The sequence below is a fragment of the Canis lupus genome, chromosome 12, assembly GCF_011100685.1.
Source record: "Canis lupus familiaris isolate Mischka breed German Shepherd chromosome 12, alternate assembly UU_Cfam_GSD_1.0, whole genome shotgun sequence".
In the NCBI taxonomy this organism is placed as follows: Eukaryota; Metazoa; Chordata; class Mammalia; order Carnivora; family Canidae; genus Canis; species Canis lupus.
Genome location: NC_049233.1, coordinates 44,151,391 through 44,166,098, shown reverse-complemented (window position 1 = coordinate 44,166,098; position 14,708 = coordinate 44,151,391). Strand labels below are relative to the sequence as shown.

The 14,708-nt window shown below is 35.2% G+C and overlaps 1 protein-coding gene across 1 annotated transcript in view; it reads left to right on the top strand.

The window, feature by feature from the left end:
* Positions 1 to 14,708, top strand: part of SNAP91 (synaptosome associated protein 91) — a 138,326-nt gene that overhangs the window by 110,738 nt on the left and 12,880 nt on the right. The window contains 4 exon segments of the mRNA NM_001194957.1: positions 956 to 1,090; positions 2,744 to 2,893; positions 6,842 to 6,872; positions 7,741 to 7,852. Coding sequence (NP_001181886.1) covers positions 956 to 1,090; positions 2,744 to 2,893; positions 6,842 to 6,872; positions 7,741 to 7,852 — 428 coding nt within the window.

Sequence of the window (14,708 nt, the reverse complement as noted above, 5' to 3'; positions counted from 1 at the left end):
CCTCATGAGGTGTTAGGGAGGGAGAGGGGGACAGAGACAAAAGAGCTTGATTGCTATGCAAAGGAATCTGCATTATATGAATCTGAAAGTTATGGTAGTAAAGGACTTTAGACAAGTAACTTTATCAGTGTTTTCCATCCATCCATCAGTCTAGTTGCACAGCAGAGATTAGATTGGGGGAGGTCCAGGGTAGAGGCAGGAAGCCCCTCTGGGTGGCTGTTTATAAATCCTGAGAGCTAATGTGAAGGAGCCCAAATTTAGCAGCAGTGGGACTAGAACATGTAGGAAAGATATTAAGGAGGATTTGGTGGCAGAGTTCCTGCATATTTGTCTGATTTTTTTTATTATACTGAGCCAATGCGTACAACTAAGCATTTTCTAGCTTACTTGGTATTGTGACTTGAAGAAACAAAATTTTAATATAATAGGATTATCTCAGTTTTAACCCTCCTGAGATTTTTTTAAGTTTTATGTAGTTCTGTTGTAATAATAGGTTTGGTTGCCACAGGTTCTCTTAACAAGGGTATATATTCTTAAGTGCTATCTTATTTCTAATTAACTTTAGTCTCATTAATACATGACAAAACTGGCAGTTCCCAGAGAGGAGGTTCGGAGGGGAGGGGTTGTGAAATAGGTGATAGGGATTAAAGAGTACTTATGATGAGCACTGACTAATGTATAGAATTGTTGATTCACTATATGGTACCCCTGAAACCCTAGTGTAATATTGAATGTTGTACTTGAATTTAAAAAATAAATGAAAATCTTTAAAAAATATATGATAGATACCAAGATACATGAAAAACTTTTTAAAAACTAATTTCCCAGGTTTTACTGACTTCTCGTCTATCTATATTGATTCAGTCTCCTATGACTCTTCCTGTCTGTTTTTCTGGCCTTTAACTACCTTTAGTTATTTCCATTTATATTTTTCTGGGACTGTTTTTTTCCTCAGGATTTGGGGGTTCTTTTATGGCCCCTTCTCCATCACCAGTGACTCCAGCTCAGAATAACCTGCTACAGCCCAATTTTGAGGCAGCTTTTGGAACAACGCCTTCAACTTCTAGCAGCAGCTCCTTTGATCCATCAGGTGAGGCAGTGATTTTCAAATGTTCTTTTCATTTATTCTGATTGTAAAATAGCCCACCTAAGGTTAGTATGATATCAGGAAACTTATAAGCAGATATTGAGTGACGACCTGGTTTTAAAACTTTAATGAATCTCTTATTCTGTATTTTAAGTATATATTTTCAGTACATTTTGGAAGATTTAAGGATAACCTGTAATCCTTTTCTGTGTTTCTGTTTCAATTTTTAGCAGAAATCTAACAACACACACACCATCTGTTTGCATGAGCTTACATGCACGTGGTTTAGAGATGGTTAAGGGAAAACAAACACTTTATGCAGTATCTGAATGTGTGGACACTCCCACTGCCATTGCTTACACCCTCTGAAGCTTGCATGGCCCTCGGTTTTATGAAGTTGGGACACAACTAGTATTCTCTGCCTGCCTTTAATCTTTCATCCTGCTGTCATTTTGTTTGTATTTTCTTCCATTCTACTCTTCCCATGCTGGGTCCTTACTACAAATTTTCAATTGGTGAGTTTTTGGCAATTAAATGTGTTTCAGAAAACACCCTAAATATACCCCTGCCTGACAATTTAGTTGCTTCTCTTGCCAGTGCCTAGTTGAATGCTATCCTTTTTCCACTTTAGAATTATTGTACAGTAGTGCTGATGGTAAATATTCATACTTTTTAAAGGAAAATTAACCACAAAAATTTTGACATAAGTATTAGCAACAATTCATGCAAATCCTCTGAGTCTATATTTTGAATGGTCTTTCTGTATTTTAGGAACTAAACAAGTGGTAATTGGTTACATAGTGACCAGGAACCATCAATAATAGCATGATTCCTAATAGTTAAAATAGTTTTTCCTCTAAACATTCCTTTAAAATTAGAACCAAAAATTACTGCTTATAATGAGAGGGAGGATCAAAACTTTTACTTCTAAAATATGGTCAGCTGTTTTTCAGATACTTACTACTAAGTACTGCCCATTAGATCAGGTTTTATTCTAACACTAACTTCTTAGGAAACTAGGGGATCCAGCCTTCTTTTCTCATGAAAGAATTGTTTTAAAGATAAGCATTGTAGAGGGAAAAAAAGATAAGCATTGTAGGATTTGAGAGTAAATTATTTAGACTTTGCTGTTAATTACTATCATTTTCAATAAAGTATTTTAGTGATTGTGTTTAATAAGAGTATCAGTGGCTACCACTTAACTGAGTCCCTATATAGAGCAATCATTATTATAAAGACATACTATTATCTAATTTAATCTTCACAACAAAACTATGTGATAGCAGTACCCTCCACATTTACAGATGAGGAAACTAAAGCTCAGATAGTCACTTTCTCAAAATCACACAGCTAGTGAAGCATGCAACTAAATTTGAGCCTAATGCCAACTGCAAAATCTGTGCTCTTTCTTGTACATTACACAGATTTTTTTCTCATCTTTGTTTATGTTGACTAGTATTTCTGTACTTTATGAGTAGACATATGTTGAAATGTTCTTCTTGGTGTTAGAGTAATAAAAAGTGTGATTCCATGCCTTCCTTTGTAAGATTGTATATTCACTTGTTTTATAGTTTTTCAGAAGATAATTTCCCTTTAATTTTGCATATGGCCTTTTTATTTTTCAATCATTCTGAACCTGGTCTATTTGATTTCCAGTGTTTGATGGTTTAGGCGATCTACTGATGCCAACCATGGCACCAGCCGGGCAGCCTGCACCCATTTCAATGGTTCCACCTAGTCCAGCAATGGCAGCAAGCAAAGCCCTTGGGAGTGACCTTGACTCATCTCTTGCCAGCTTAGTAGGCAGTGAGTAATACAGTTTTTGTTTGTTTTTTACTGTGTCATATGTGAATTTTTTCTCTATCTTTTTTATATATGTACTTTTTTTCTGGATTCACTAATGGTTAAGTATATCAAGGAGTAGATGGAAATTCTTAGTGCGTTACCCAGTACAGTTCCTTGGAAGATAAACAGTTGCGGTGCCATTCATTGTCTCACATGTAGTACCTATGCCATTTTTAATCTAAATTACTAAAGTTATAATTAGAGAGCATATTCAAGTATGAAACCAAGTACATTATGTATAGTAAGTACTTGATTTTTCATTTCACTTGGAAATAAGAACATAGGGTAACTTAAATGTTTAAATATTGACAATTGGGAGACACTGGGTGGCTCAGCAGTTGAGCATCTGTGTCTCTCATGAATAAATAAATAAAGTCTTTAAAAAAATATTTAAATTAATATTGACAGATGAATGTCCATGTGAATTTAAGTTACTCACTGAACAAATATTTATTGAGTACCAAGCACTCTTCCAGGCTCTAAAGATAAATCAGCAAACAAAACAGGTATAAATTTCTGTTCTTATGGTGCTCAGGAAGGGGAGAAATAAATATTTACAAATAAGTTCTATTGTATGCTAGGTCATAAGCATTATGGAGGAAGAAACAGACCAAGCAAGGAGGAATGGGAATGCTGCAGAGTGGGAGTTAGAGCAGGTCTCACTGAGAAGGTACAATTTGAGCAAAGATTTGAAGGAAAGAAATGAACGACATGGATATCTGAAGGAGAATATTTGCTTGCAAAGGGGAGGTAGTCAGTGCAAAAGCACTGGGACAGAAAACTGCCTGGCATATTTAAGGAACAACAAGGAGACCAAAGACTGGAGATGGACAAGTGAAGGAGAGAGTCCTAAGAGATGAGGGCAGCTGGTATAAAGACTGATCTTTTCTTTTAACTCTGAATCTGATTTTTCATTAAGGTGACTGGGTTCACCATTGCAGATACCTTTGACTTTTCTCAAGGCTTTAGAAGGTCCTTTATAGAGACTTTTTTTTTTTCCTATGCATTATCCAACGGATATATTTTTGTTTCCTATTCATTGTCCCTGATCTGGGCATCCATGAAAATACTTTGATGACACCCATGGAGAGGTTACTTGAGTATTTCTTCCTACTCTAAAATTTCATGTCACTGAAGGATAGTTGGCAGTGGTAACTGCTTTTGCTGGCACTACAGTGTATCATCCAGATTCTCCTTCAGAAATAAAGGATTTATACCTCTAGCTGCCAAGAGTGTATTTTTTATTGTAAAAAGTAGCAAGAGAGAATATTTTTGAGTAATTAAATTGCTCTGTGTCCTGATTATAGTAATGATTACATTAGTTCATGTATTTATCAAAATTTATAGAAATGTAAAAACCTACACCCCCCAAAAAAACCACTGATTTTTACTATAGGTAAACATTTTTTTTAATTAAAATATTTCCCAGGGTGCCTGGGTAGCTCAGTTAAGTGTCTGACTCTTGATTTCAGCTCAGGTCATGACTTCAGGGTCATGGGATCAAGCCCAATGTCAGGCTCCACACTGGGCATGGAGCCTCCTTAGGATTCTCCCTCCCCTTCTCCCTACCACTTCTCCCCACCACTTCATTTAGAGAGAGAAAGCATTTTCTCTCTCTAAAAATAATAATAATATATTTCCTAAAAAATAAATAAATAAATAAATAAATAAAAATAATAATATAATAAATAAAATATTTAAAATATCTTACAAAACTGAAAAAAAATTAAGTACTCCCTACCAATATTCTAGTTTGCTTTTTTACAGAAAATGACAGGCTGAACCTAAAATTCATGTAGAAATACAAGGAGGCCAGAATAGCCAAAATTCTAAATAAAAGAATAACCTTGGAAGATTCACACTTAGTCATTTTAAAACTTAATACAAAGCTATAGTAATTAAGATAAGTGGTACTGCTGCATAGGGGTGGGCATATATCTCAATGGAATAGAATGATAGTCTAGAAATAAACTTATACTTCTGTGGTCAATTGATTATCATCGAAAATGCCAAGATTGTTCAATGGGAAAAGAGTTGTCTTTTCAACAAATGGTGCCGGGACAGCTATTAGATATCCACATGCAAAAGGGTGGAGTTACATATCTTACCTACTCCAAAATAATTAATTTACAGTGGATGAGAACTAAATGTAGGAGCCCAAACTTTAAAACTCTAAGAAGAAAATGTATTAGTAAATAAATCTTCATGACCTTGGATTGGGTAATGTTCTTAGATATGACACCAAATCTTAGGTGTGAGTAATAATCTTATAATCTGTACAAAGCACAAGCAACAATAGATAAAAATAGATAAATAGAACTACATTGAAATTTAAAAGTTTTGTGCTACAAATTACACTATCTAGAAAATGAGAACCCACAGAATGGGAGAAGGTATTTGTAGAACATATATCTGTTAAGGAACTTATACCCAGAATAAATAGAGAATGAATACAACTCAATAATGAAAAGACAATAACCCAATTTTAAAATAGATGATTTAGATAGACATTTCTCCAAATAATATAGCTGTGGCCAGTATGCACATGAAGATACTCTACAGCAGTCATCTGGGAAATGGGTATCAAAACCGCATGAGATATCACTTCTCACCTATGAGGATGGGTATAATTGGAAAAGACAACCAGCATTGATGAGAATGTGGAGAAATTGAAATTCTCTAACATTGCTGGTGAAAATGTAACTGTGGAAAGCAGTTCGGCAATTTCATCTAACGTACCCGTAGGCAGAGAGTATACCAGGTGACTAATCTAAAATGCTCTTCCCCCATCTCTGTCCAGCTTTGCGCAAATCATACCTTCTTCATGAGGCCTTCTCGAGTGTCCTGTTTAATGCTGCCTCTCACCCTCATCCTACTCAACCAGAACCCCCATACCTTGCTCTTCCTTTGCTTTTTCCTATGGGCTTTCTTATTACCTTCTAGTGACTTACATAATTTACTTTATTATTTTGTTGTTTTACCATCTAGCTCACCCTATTAGAATGCAAATTTATCTAGGAATCAGTTCTTTGTTTTCTTCACTAATATATCCCAAGTGCTTGGAACATTGCCTGACATCTGTAAAGGTTCAACAAATACTTACTGAAGTATTAAATGAATTGAGATTAAAGTAGAATGAGTAAGCCAGTTGTGTCAGGAGTCCCCAAGACCACCTTCCCATTCAGAGATTCACTAGGACCCAGAAGACTCAGCACATAGTTATACTCACACCTAAGATTTATTACAGCAACATAGTAAGGACACACAGCTGAATCATCAGGGAGAAAGACATGGGCCAAGTTAAGAAGAATCCACATACCGACTTCTTTATGCTCTCCCCTTCCCATGAGGGGAAGAGCATAAGGAAATGCAGCAACACGTGTGATGTTTCTGCCCTGTAGAGACTCCACACCCAGGGATTTTTTTGAATGCTGATCATGTAGGCAGTCTGTGCCTAATGTGTCCCAGAATTTCAGTCTCGCAGAAGGAAAAAAGCAGGTGTTCAACATGAACCACATTGTTTGTACAAACAGTTTAGACAGAGTAAGCCACCCTTATCATTAGGAAAAGTATTATCTCAGTATAGAGAACAGTTTATTAAGCGAGGTTCTCAGATGTCAGGCACATAGGCCTTTCTAAGAGAACAGTCTCAAGTCTGTTATGTTTACTCTTTCCTAGACACCAGTTGACATTAAAATGTGATCCTTAAGTATAACGTGAAGTAAAAGAAAATGTTAGGATTTCTGAACGTGTTTCCTAACATAGTTTCTCCTTTGTAAAATTGAATACAGTCATTCTTAGGCAAAATATGGACTTTTTCTAGGCCTCTGACTCTTTGATCTCTTAAATGTCATATCATTTAAGCTGAGTATAGAGGTTTGAATTCTGTTTTCTTTTATCCTTTTATAGATCTTGGAATTTCTGGTACCACATCCAAAAAGTAAGTGTTTTTGAAACTATCTAGTTTCCTCATGACAGTGTATTTACATTTATTTGAGACTAGTAAACTCATTGGAGTAATAACTCACTCTCAGGCTAAGCAGTTTCAAAATTGGTTTTTATTACATTCTGGATTTTTGTTTTTGTTGTTATTCTACTGGAACCTTCAAACTGTTGACTCTGCAATGAAAAGGGGCAATCTATTTCAGTCTCCAAGACTGTCACTAAGTTATAGCTAGAACTACTTGGGAATTATGGTTTGAGTGCTTTAATAGATTTAAATTCTAGAATCATTACACTATTCCTAGCTTTTAAAAAGTCTCCCATGGAGGATCAGCTTCAAGGAAGGATAGTAAGAATCATCAACAATGTGCCCTTTTTTTAGATGCACATTTTAACATTTCTAAAATTGGGATGCATTTTACAACAGATGTATCTTACAGTCACTGTAAGGCAGGTTATAGTCATGATGTAAAACCTTCTGATGGGCCCTCTCATGCTTAGAAGTGTCATTATGAGTGAAACAAAATAGAGATATTTGACAAAGTATAGGTTTACAGTATTTATGATACACTGTTTGGAATTTTTAATAACCAGTGACTAATTCAGTTGAATTTTGCGGCACATTCTTTCATTGGAAGTGATAGGAAATTCCTGTTACCATTGAGATCCAAACTCTAAATGATTTTTTTCCAAATGCTTTTACACTTTCTTAAATACAATATGATGAGACTTTTATAATTTTTAGCCTATTCTCTTAACAACTCAGACTGCTTCTAGCCCCACATTAAAGTATCTAATGAGCCACACACACTCTTTTCTTATTAGTGTGTTAATACTTGTCTTTGTTTTTGCATGCTTGATTTTAGGGGAGATCTTCAGTGGAATGCAGGAGAGAAAAAGTTGACTGGTGGAGCCAACTGGCAGCCGAAAGTAGCCCCCGCAACCTGGTCAGCAAGTGTCCCACCAAGTGCACCTTTGGTATGTAGCTACCAAGGGCCAGCCAGGGCAAGTTTGCCAGTTTCTAAGTATATAGAACAGAGCGTGCTTTAATTTTGCTACTGACGTATTTTGTCACCCACATGAAAGGAACCTGAGCAAGATACAATATTTATCAAAATGCAATTTTCATTGACTTTCTGTTTTAATAAAGATTGTGACCTATTCTTTATTTTCATTGTTTTAAAATGGTATTTATGCTTCTTTATATATCAATTCTGTATTTGCACATAGAAACAACTTTTCAAAAGTCTTGACCATCACTGATCATTACCTATGTTTTTATCTCATTTCTTGTCCAAGTTATCTGATTGTCTTAATAAGTAGGGAAAACATTTTTTCTAATCAGAAAGATTGGGCAGTTTGCTATTGTGTAAGTGGACTTTGATTTTAAAGTCCACTTCTGCTTATCATTTTTTTAAATTGAAACTACCAACACCATCTTTTCTATAAAAATTAAATAGATTTCATTTTTGTGTATTATATCTCAACTAATACCATCATTCACTCTGTGAAAGAGCCTATCACTGATAATAAAGACTAATTATTTTGTGAGATTTGCTACCACAAAAAGGACATTTTCAGGGATGCCTGGGTGGCTCAAAGGTTGGGCATCTGCCTTCGGCCCAGGGAGTGATCCTGGAATTCTGGGATCAAGTCCCACATCGGGCTCCCTGCATGGAGCCTGCTTCTCTCTCTGCCCATGTCTCTCCCTCTCTCTCTGTGTCTCTCATGAATAAATAAATAAAAAATTTTTTTTTTTTAAAAAGGACATTTCCAGGATAGGAAAATTTACTGGTTTTTTTTTTTTTTTTTTTTTTTTTTGTATGTGCCCCACTTTTTGCAAAAACGTGGTCATCACTGTTTTCCAAGCTTATTTGTGATTTTTCACCTTACTCCCTCCAACTGTCTAAACCACAGTCTCCTCTAAGGCTCTCTTGAAGCCATCCTCTCCTTGTTGCCTGAATTAATTCCTAACCATCACCCACCAACCCCAGCCAAATAAACATGAATGGTAGTGAATTAATATGAATTAGAATATAAACATTATAGATGCGATTAAAAATAATTATGATCCATAAATTAATTTGAATGCTTGAATTTTAGAATTTAAAACATGTTTTCTTTTAAATAACCTGATAAATAGTAATATTTTTATATATAAACAGTTTTATTACAGTTTTATAAATAAAATGTTTAAGCCAATCAGAAAAAGGCCTTCTGAACTAAAATTTACTGCTAAACAATACTAGCAGTATTAATCAAATTACAATTTATACCACAGTTTCTATAAGAAAAAACATTTTGTGCTCAGTCTTAAGTTCTCAAAACCTGTTCTCAAAACCTGTAGTCTCCCCATCCAACCCCATGTTGTTAGTAAGAAAGAGGGAGATTTAAGGACTAATATTCTCTGCCTTTGGTGAGCTCAAAGTCTGAAAGATCTTAATTTTAAGGAGTAATTTCTAACAAATAACAATGAGAAAATCGCCTATCTTATCTAGGTATTTATCTCTTTAAATATTTCTTTGCATTATTTTAAAGCAGTGTTTAAGAGGACCATATTTAGCTATAAAATAAGGAGTTCCGTTTTAATTTTACAAAGGATACTTTGTAGAAAACTATATCTCTCTTAAACTGACCTATGCCGACCATATATTGTCCAAGCTAGAACTCATTTTGAGAGTGAAAGGGAGCATATAATTATTACACTGGACCTCAATCGTTTACTTGTAGCTGGTAGCCCAGATAGATCCTGGGACCATAAGCAGATAGTTGTCTGTCTTAGGGAGCCACACTCCATTCTCAGAAACAGAAACCTTTGTTGGGGATAGAGGGAGAGAGATTCAATAAATGTAATAGGATCCCTAAAGAAAGAAAGAGGGGATCCCTGGGTGGCTCAGCGGTTTGGTGCCTGCCTTCAGCCCAGGGCATGATCCTGGAGTCCTGGGATTGAGTCCCACATCAGACTTCCTGCATGGAGCTTGCTTCTCCCTCTGCCTGTGTCTGCCTCTCTCTCTCTCTCTCTCTCTCTCTCTCTCTTTCTCTCTCTCTCTCTCTGTCTCATGGATAAATAAATAAAATGAATGAATGAATGAATGAAAGAAAGAAAGAAAGAAAGAAAGAAAGAAAGAAGAGAAAGAGGGAGGAAGAAAGAGAGAAGAGGGAGGGAGGAATGAAGAAGAAGAAGAAGAAGAAGAAGAAGAAAGAAAGAAAGAAAGAAAGAAAGAAAGAAAGAAAGAAAGAAAGAAAGAAAGAAAGAAAGAAAGAAAGGAGAGAGAGAGAAAGAAAAGAGAAAAAGCTTCTTTAGAACCGATCTTATAAATCTATGAAAACCACATGTTGACATTAAATCTCACAGTTTATATTATCATTACCAAATTAAAAGAACTAATTTTTCTATTCTCTTTTATGCAAAATTAAAGAAGCGCCATGTGTTCCTCTTATCACCCCACGTTGGCCTCCTCACTGGGAGTGGAGCCTGCTTAAGAGTCTCTCCTTCTCACTCTGTCCTCCCTCCTCTTTCTCTCTCTCTCTCTCTCTAAAAAAAATATATATATATATATATATATATATACACACATATATATATATTAAAGTTGGAAAATTTTAAGTTGGATACAATTTTAAGTTGGAAACCTTCCTTGGTCTACGCGTCTCCTGAGATCAAGACTTTAACCATACAAGGTTAAGAATTCATCAAATACTTAATTAACAGCTGTTTTGCTTCTTCAGGACAACAGGGCTACTAATTATCTGATGGGCAAGCACCATCACTGAGAAAGAGATTCATATTCTCATTGTTTTTAAAACTCTGAAACTCCTTATTTTTATTTATGAAGAAGACCTTAAGTTGTTAGTAATTAACAACAACTCCAGAAAGTAAAAGACAGCATGCTTTCGCATAAAGTATCTTTTCTGTGGAAAGAGAAACTAGAACAACAGAAATAATTTATCAGGAGGGCAGAGTTACCGGGTAGTTCTGTTTCTTTTATTTTCCTTGACATTATAGGCGACAATATAAAGGCGGTCAAATGCAGAGTTATTTTATCTGTATCAACTCTCAGTCTTAGATGCAGCCTATGTAAATTCACTGCCCTTTATTTATCCCATTTCCTGTGAAGTTCTTTTTTTTTACAAAACTCTGGCTTTGCTTTTAATTTAAGAGATTATTCCGGTTTATTATGTAAGAAGGTCTCTGGCTTCTTCCCTCCAGTCAGTTCTTTCATAAAACATCTCTTCCACTTTCCTATTACTTAAAACATGTTTGAGTCTCTTTTTCTAAGAATATTCAAGAAAAAGAAGAGGGACGACTAAAATAAAACTTATGCCTCAGAAGCAGCAAAGCAGTGTTTCCGTATTTCCTGGTAATCTGCAAACTTCTTTCAAATAGGAGATGAAAGGGCAGATGGGAGAGTGAGCATCCTTCTATTGACTTTTAAAGTTTCTACTGATAGACAAGAGCTAAGGTTACTCCTCCCAGTTTGTTTCAAATTTCTCACAGTTGCTGCTTGGAGGTGCAGCTTTAAAATTTGTCAAGAGTACAGAGCTCAAATTAGATCTAAAAATCTTAACAGGACTTGAGCACTTGAAATATGTCTGCTGGCAGGGTTCTGTCTTCATAGCCATCAAGAGCCCTGTGTTTCCAGGGCTACTTCTACCTATTTTCGTATGCAAACAGACCTCTTTAAGTTTTCATCACACAAACTGGGAAGGTACTAGCAATTCAGAAATACATGCATTTGACAAGAGACCTCAGAATCCACAGTTCTTTCCCTAAAAAACAACCAACCTTTATATGCCTACAGAGATGAAACATTCAGTTGAATGAATTCAGTTGAATTCAGTTGAATGAATATAATACCTGTAGTATAGGGGAGGAAAAATAACTTTCCCTCTCACTTTCTGAATTCTTGGCTGAGACTCCTGTAATAAAAGACAGGTTAGCAAGAGAAAAACAGAAGTTTATTAACATGTATACCTCATGTATAGAGGAGATGCCCAGGGAAAAACGAGTAACTCCCCAAGGTCATCTAAGCCATTGGCTTCAACACCATCTGCAGCTGCAGACAAGAGGAAGCAAGCTGTTCAGTGGCCAGTCTGGGGGAAGTTACCAGGAAAAGCAGGGTAATCTAGAGGTAAGATTTGTTGTGTAGATTTCAGGCAGCGTCTTCTCCATTGGTATAATCCTCTTGTGATGTAGTCAACCTTCTCTTCCTGGTACAGTGGGAGAGACCCTTACGAATGGAGATTTCCTTTGTAATATAAATGCCCCTTAACAGAAGTTTAACTTCTACTCTGTTTTCAGAGCTTCTCCTGCATCTGCTGTTTCTCAAAATAATATTTTGCCAGAGAGGCATACTTAGGGATGGCATATTCTGCTACACTTCAGTATTTTCTTTTTTTAATTTTATAGGTAAAATTTGCATAAACATTGTATCTACCATCTTCACAATTTTAAAGTGTACCGTTTAATGATTTTCAGTATATTTACACTGTTAAAAAAAATCACTATTATCTAATTCCAGAGTATCTCCATCACCCCAAAAAGAAACAGTCACTTTCCAGTTTCCTCATCTCCCTATCCCCGGGCATCTAATAATTTACCCTGTTTCTATAGATTTGTCTATTCTGGGTATTCCATATCATCAGACTCCTATAATATGGAGAGGTTTGTGACTGGCTTCTTTCACTTAGCACATTTTCAAGGGTCATCCAAGTTGTGGTATGTATCAGTACTTCATTCCTCTTTATGGATGAATAATCCATGTTTTAGATATGCCAAACTCATCAACTGATAGGCAATTGTGTCATTTCCACTTTTTGGCTGTGATGAAAAATACTTGTATTATTTGTCTAGAAGTTTTTATGTGAATGTATATCCTCAGTTCTCTTGGGCATATACCTAGGAAAAGAATTGCTGGCTCATGCCTAACTCTGTTGAGCTTTTTGAGGACCTGCCAAACTTTCCCACAGCAGCTACTTCATTTTACATTCCCAACAGCAATATGTAAGGTTTCATTTTTGGATTGACAAATGATGTTGAGCATTTTTGCATGTGCTTCTTGGCCACTGGTATATCTTTTTTTTTTTTTTTTTTTTTTTTTTGAGATGTCTTCACATCCTTTACCCATTTTATGATTGGGTTGGCTTTTTATTGTGAGTTCTAAGAGATATATATGTATTCTGGATACTAGATCCTTATTAAATATATGACTTGCAAATATTTTCTTACATTCTCTGAGTTGTCTTTTTATTTTCTTGATAGAGTGTCTTTTGATAAATTTGATAAATTTTGATAAACCCCAACTTATCTATTTTTGCTTTTGTTGTTTGTGCTCATAGTATCATATTTAAGAAACTAAATCCACGGTCTCGAAGATTGACACTTACATTTCTTTCCAAGAGTTGTACAGTTTCATCTCTAACATTAGCTCTCTCACTATTTTAGACTTATTTTCATGTATGGTGTGACATAGGGGTCCAGATTCATTATTTTGCATGTGGAAATCCAGTTTTCCCAAAACCATTTATTTAAAAAAATGTTCATTTATTGATCTTGGCATCCTTGTCACAAATCAGTTAACCATAGATATAAGAATTTATTTCCAGACTCTTTATTCTGTTGTATTGATTTCTATGTCTGTCTTTATGCCAGTACTATCATGTTTCGATACAGCTTTGTAGTAAGTTTTGAATCCAGGAAGTATGAGTCCTCCAAATTTATTCTTCTTTTCCAAGATTGTTTTGGCTATTTTGGATCTCTTGCATTTCCATGAAAGTTTTAAGTTCTGACTGTCCATTTTTCCAAAAGTTGAAATTTTGAAAGGGGTTGCACTAAATCTATAAAGCCATTAGGAAATATTTACCACTTTAATATTAAGTTTTCTAATCCTTGGACATGTCTATTTAAGTTTTTTTATTTCAACAGTGCTTCAACAAATTGTTTGGCAGTGTTTCAACAAGTCTTGTCCTTTGTCCTTTTTTTTTTTAATTTAATTTTATTTTTTTAGTAATCTATATCCAGCATGGGCTCAAGCCCACAACCTTGATTGACATCCAGAGTCTCACACTCTTCCAACTGAGCCAGCCAGGTGCCCCCAGTCTTGTATTTATTTTCTTAATTTTATTTCTAAGTTCTTTATTTTTAACACTACTGTAAATGAGTTGTCTTGGTAATTGTATTTTTTGATTATTCATTGAGTGTACAGTGATCACTGAGTTTTGTATATTGATGTTGTATCATGTAACTTTGCTGAACTTGTTTATTAGTTCTGATGGTTTATTTTGTATATAGATTCCTAAGGATTTTCTGTATGTAAGGTAATGCCATCTACAAATAGAGATTGTTTACTTTCTTTTTTTCTTTCTAGATGTTCTTTCTTTCTTACCTGATTGCCACAACTAGAACTTCCAATACATTTTATCTTATTCTTAAGGAGAAAGCTTTTAGTCATTCAGCATTAAGTATGATAGCCATGTGTTCTTTGCAGATACCCTTATTCAGGTTGAGGAGTTTCCCTTATATTTTTAGTATGTTGAGTGGTGTTTGTTCGTTTTGTCCTGAATGGGTGTTGGATTTTGTTGAATGCTTTTTCTGCATCTAACGACATGATTATGTCGGGATTTCTTACATTATGATGTATTATTACATTGAGCCAACCTTACATTTCTGAGATAAATCTCACTTGGTCATGAGACGAAGTATAATAATTTTTCCAACATCCTGCTAGCTTTGGTATGCTAGTATTTTGTCAAGAATTTTTGCAACAGTGTTCACAAAGGATATTGGTCTATAGTCTTCTAATGTCTTTGTCTGGCTTTGGTATCAGGGCAATAC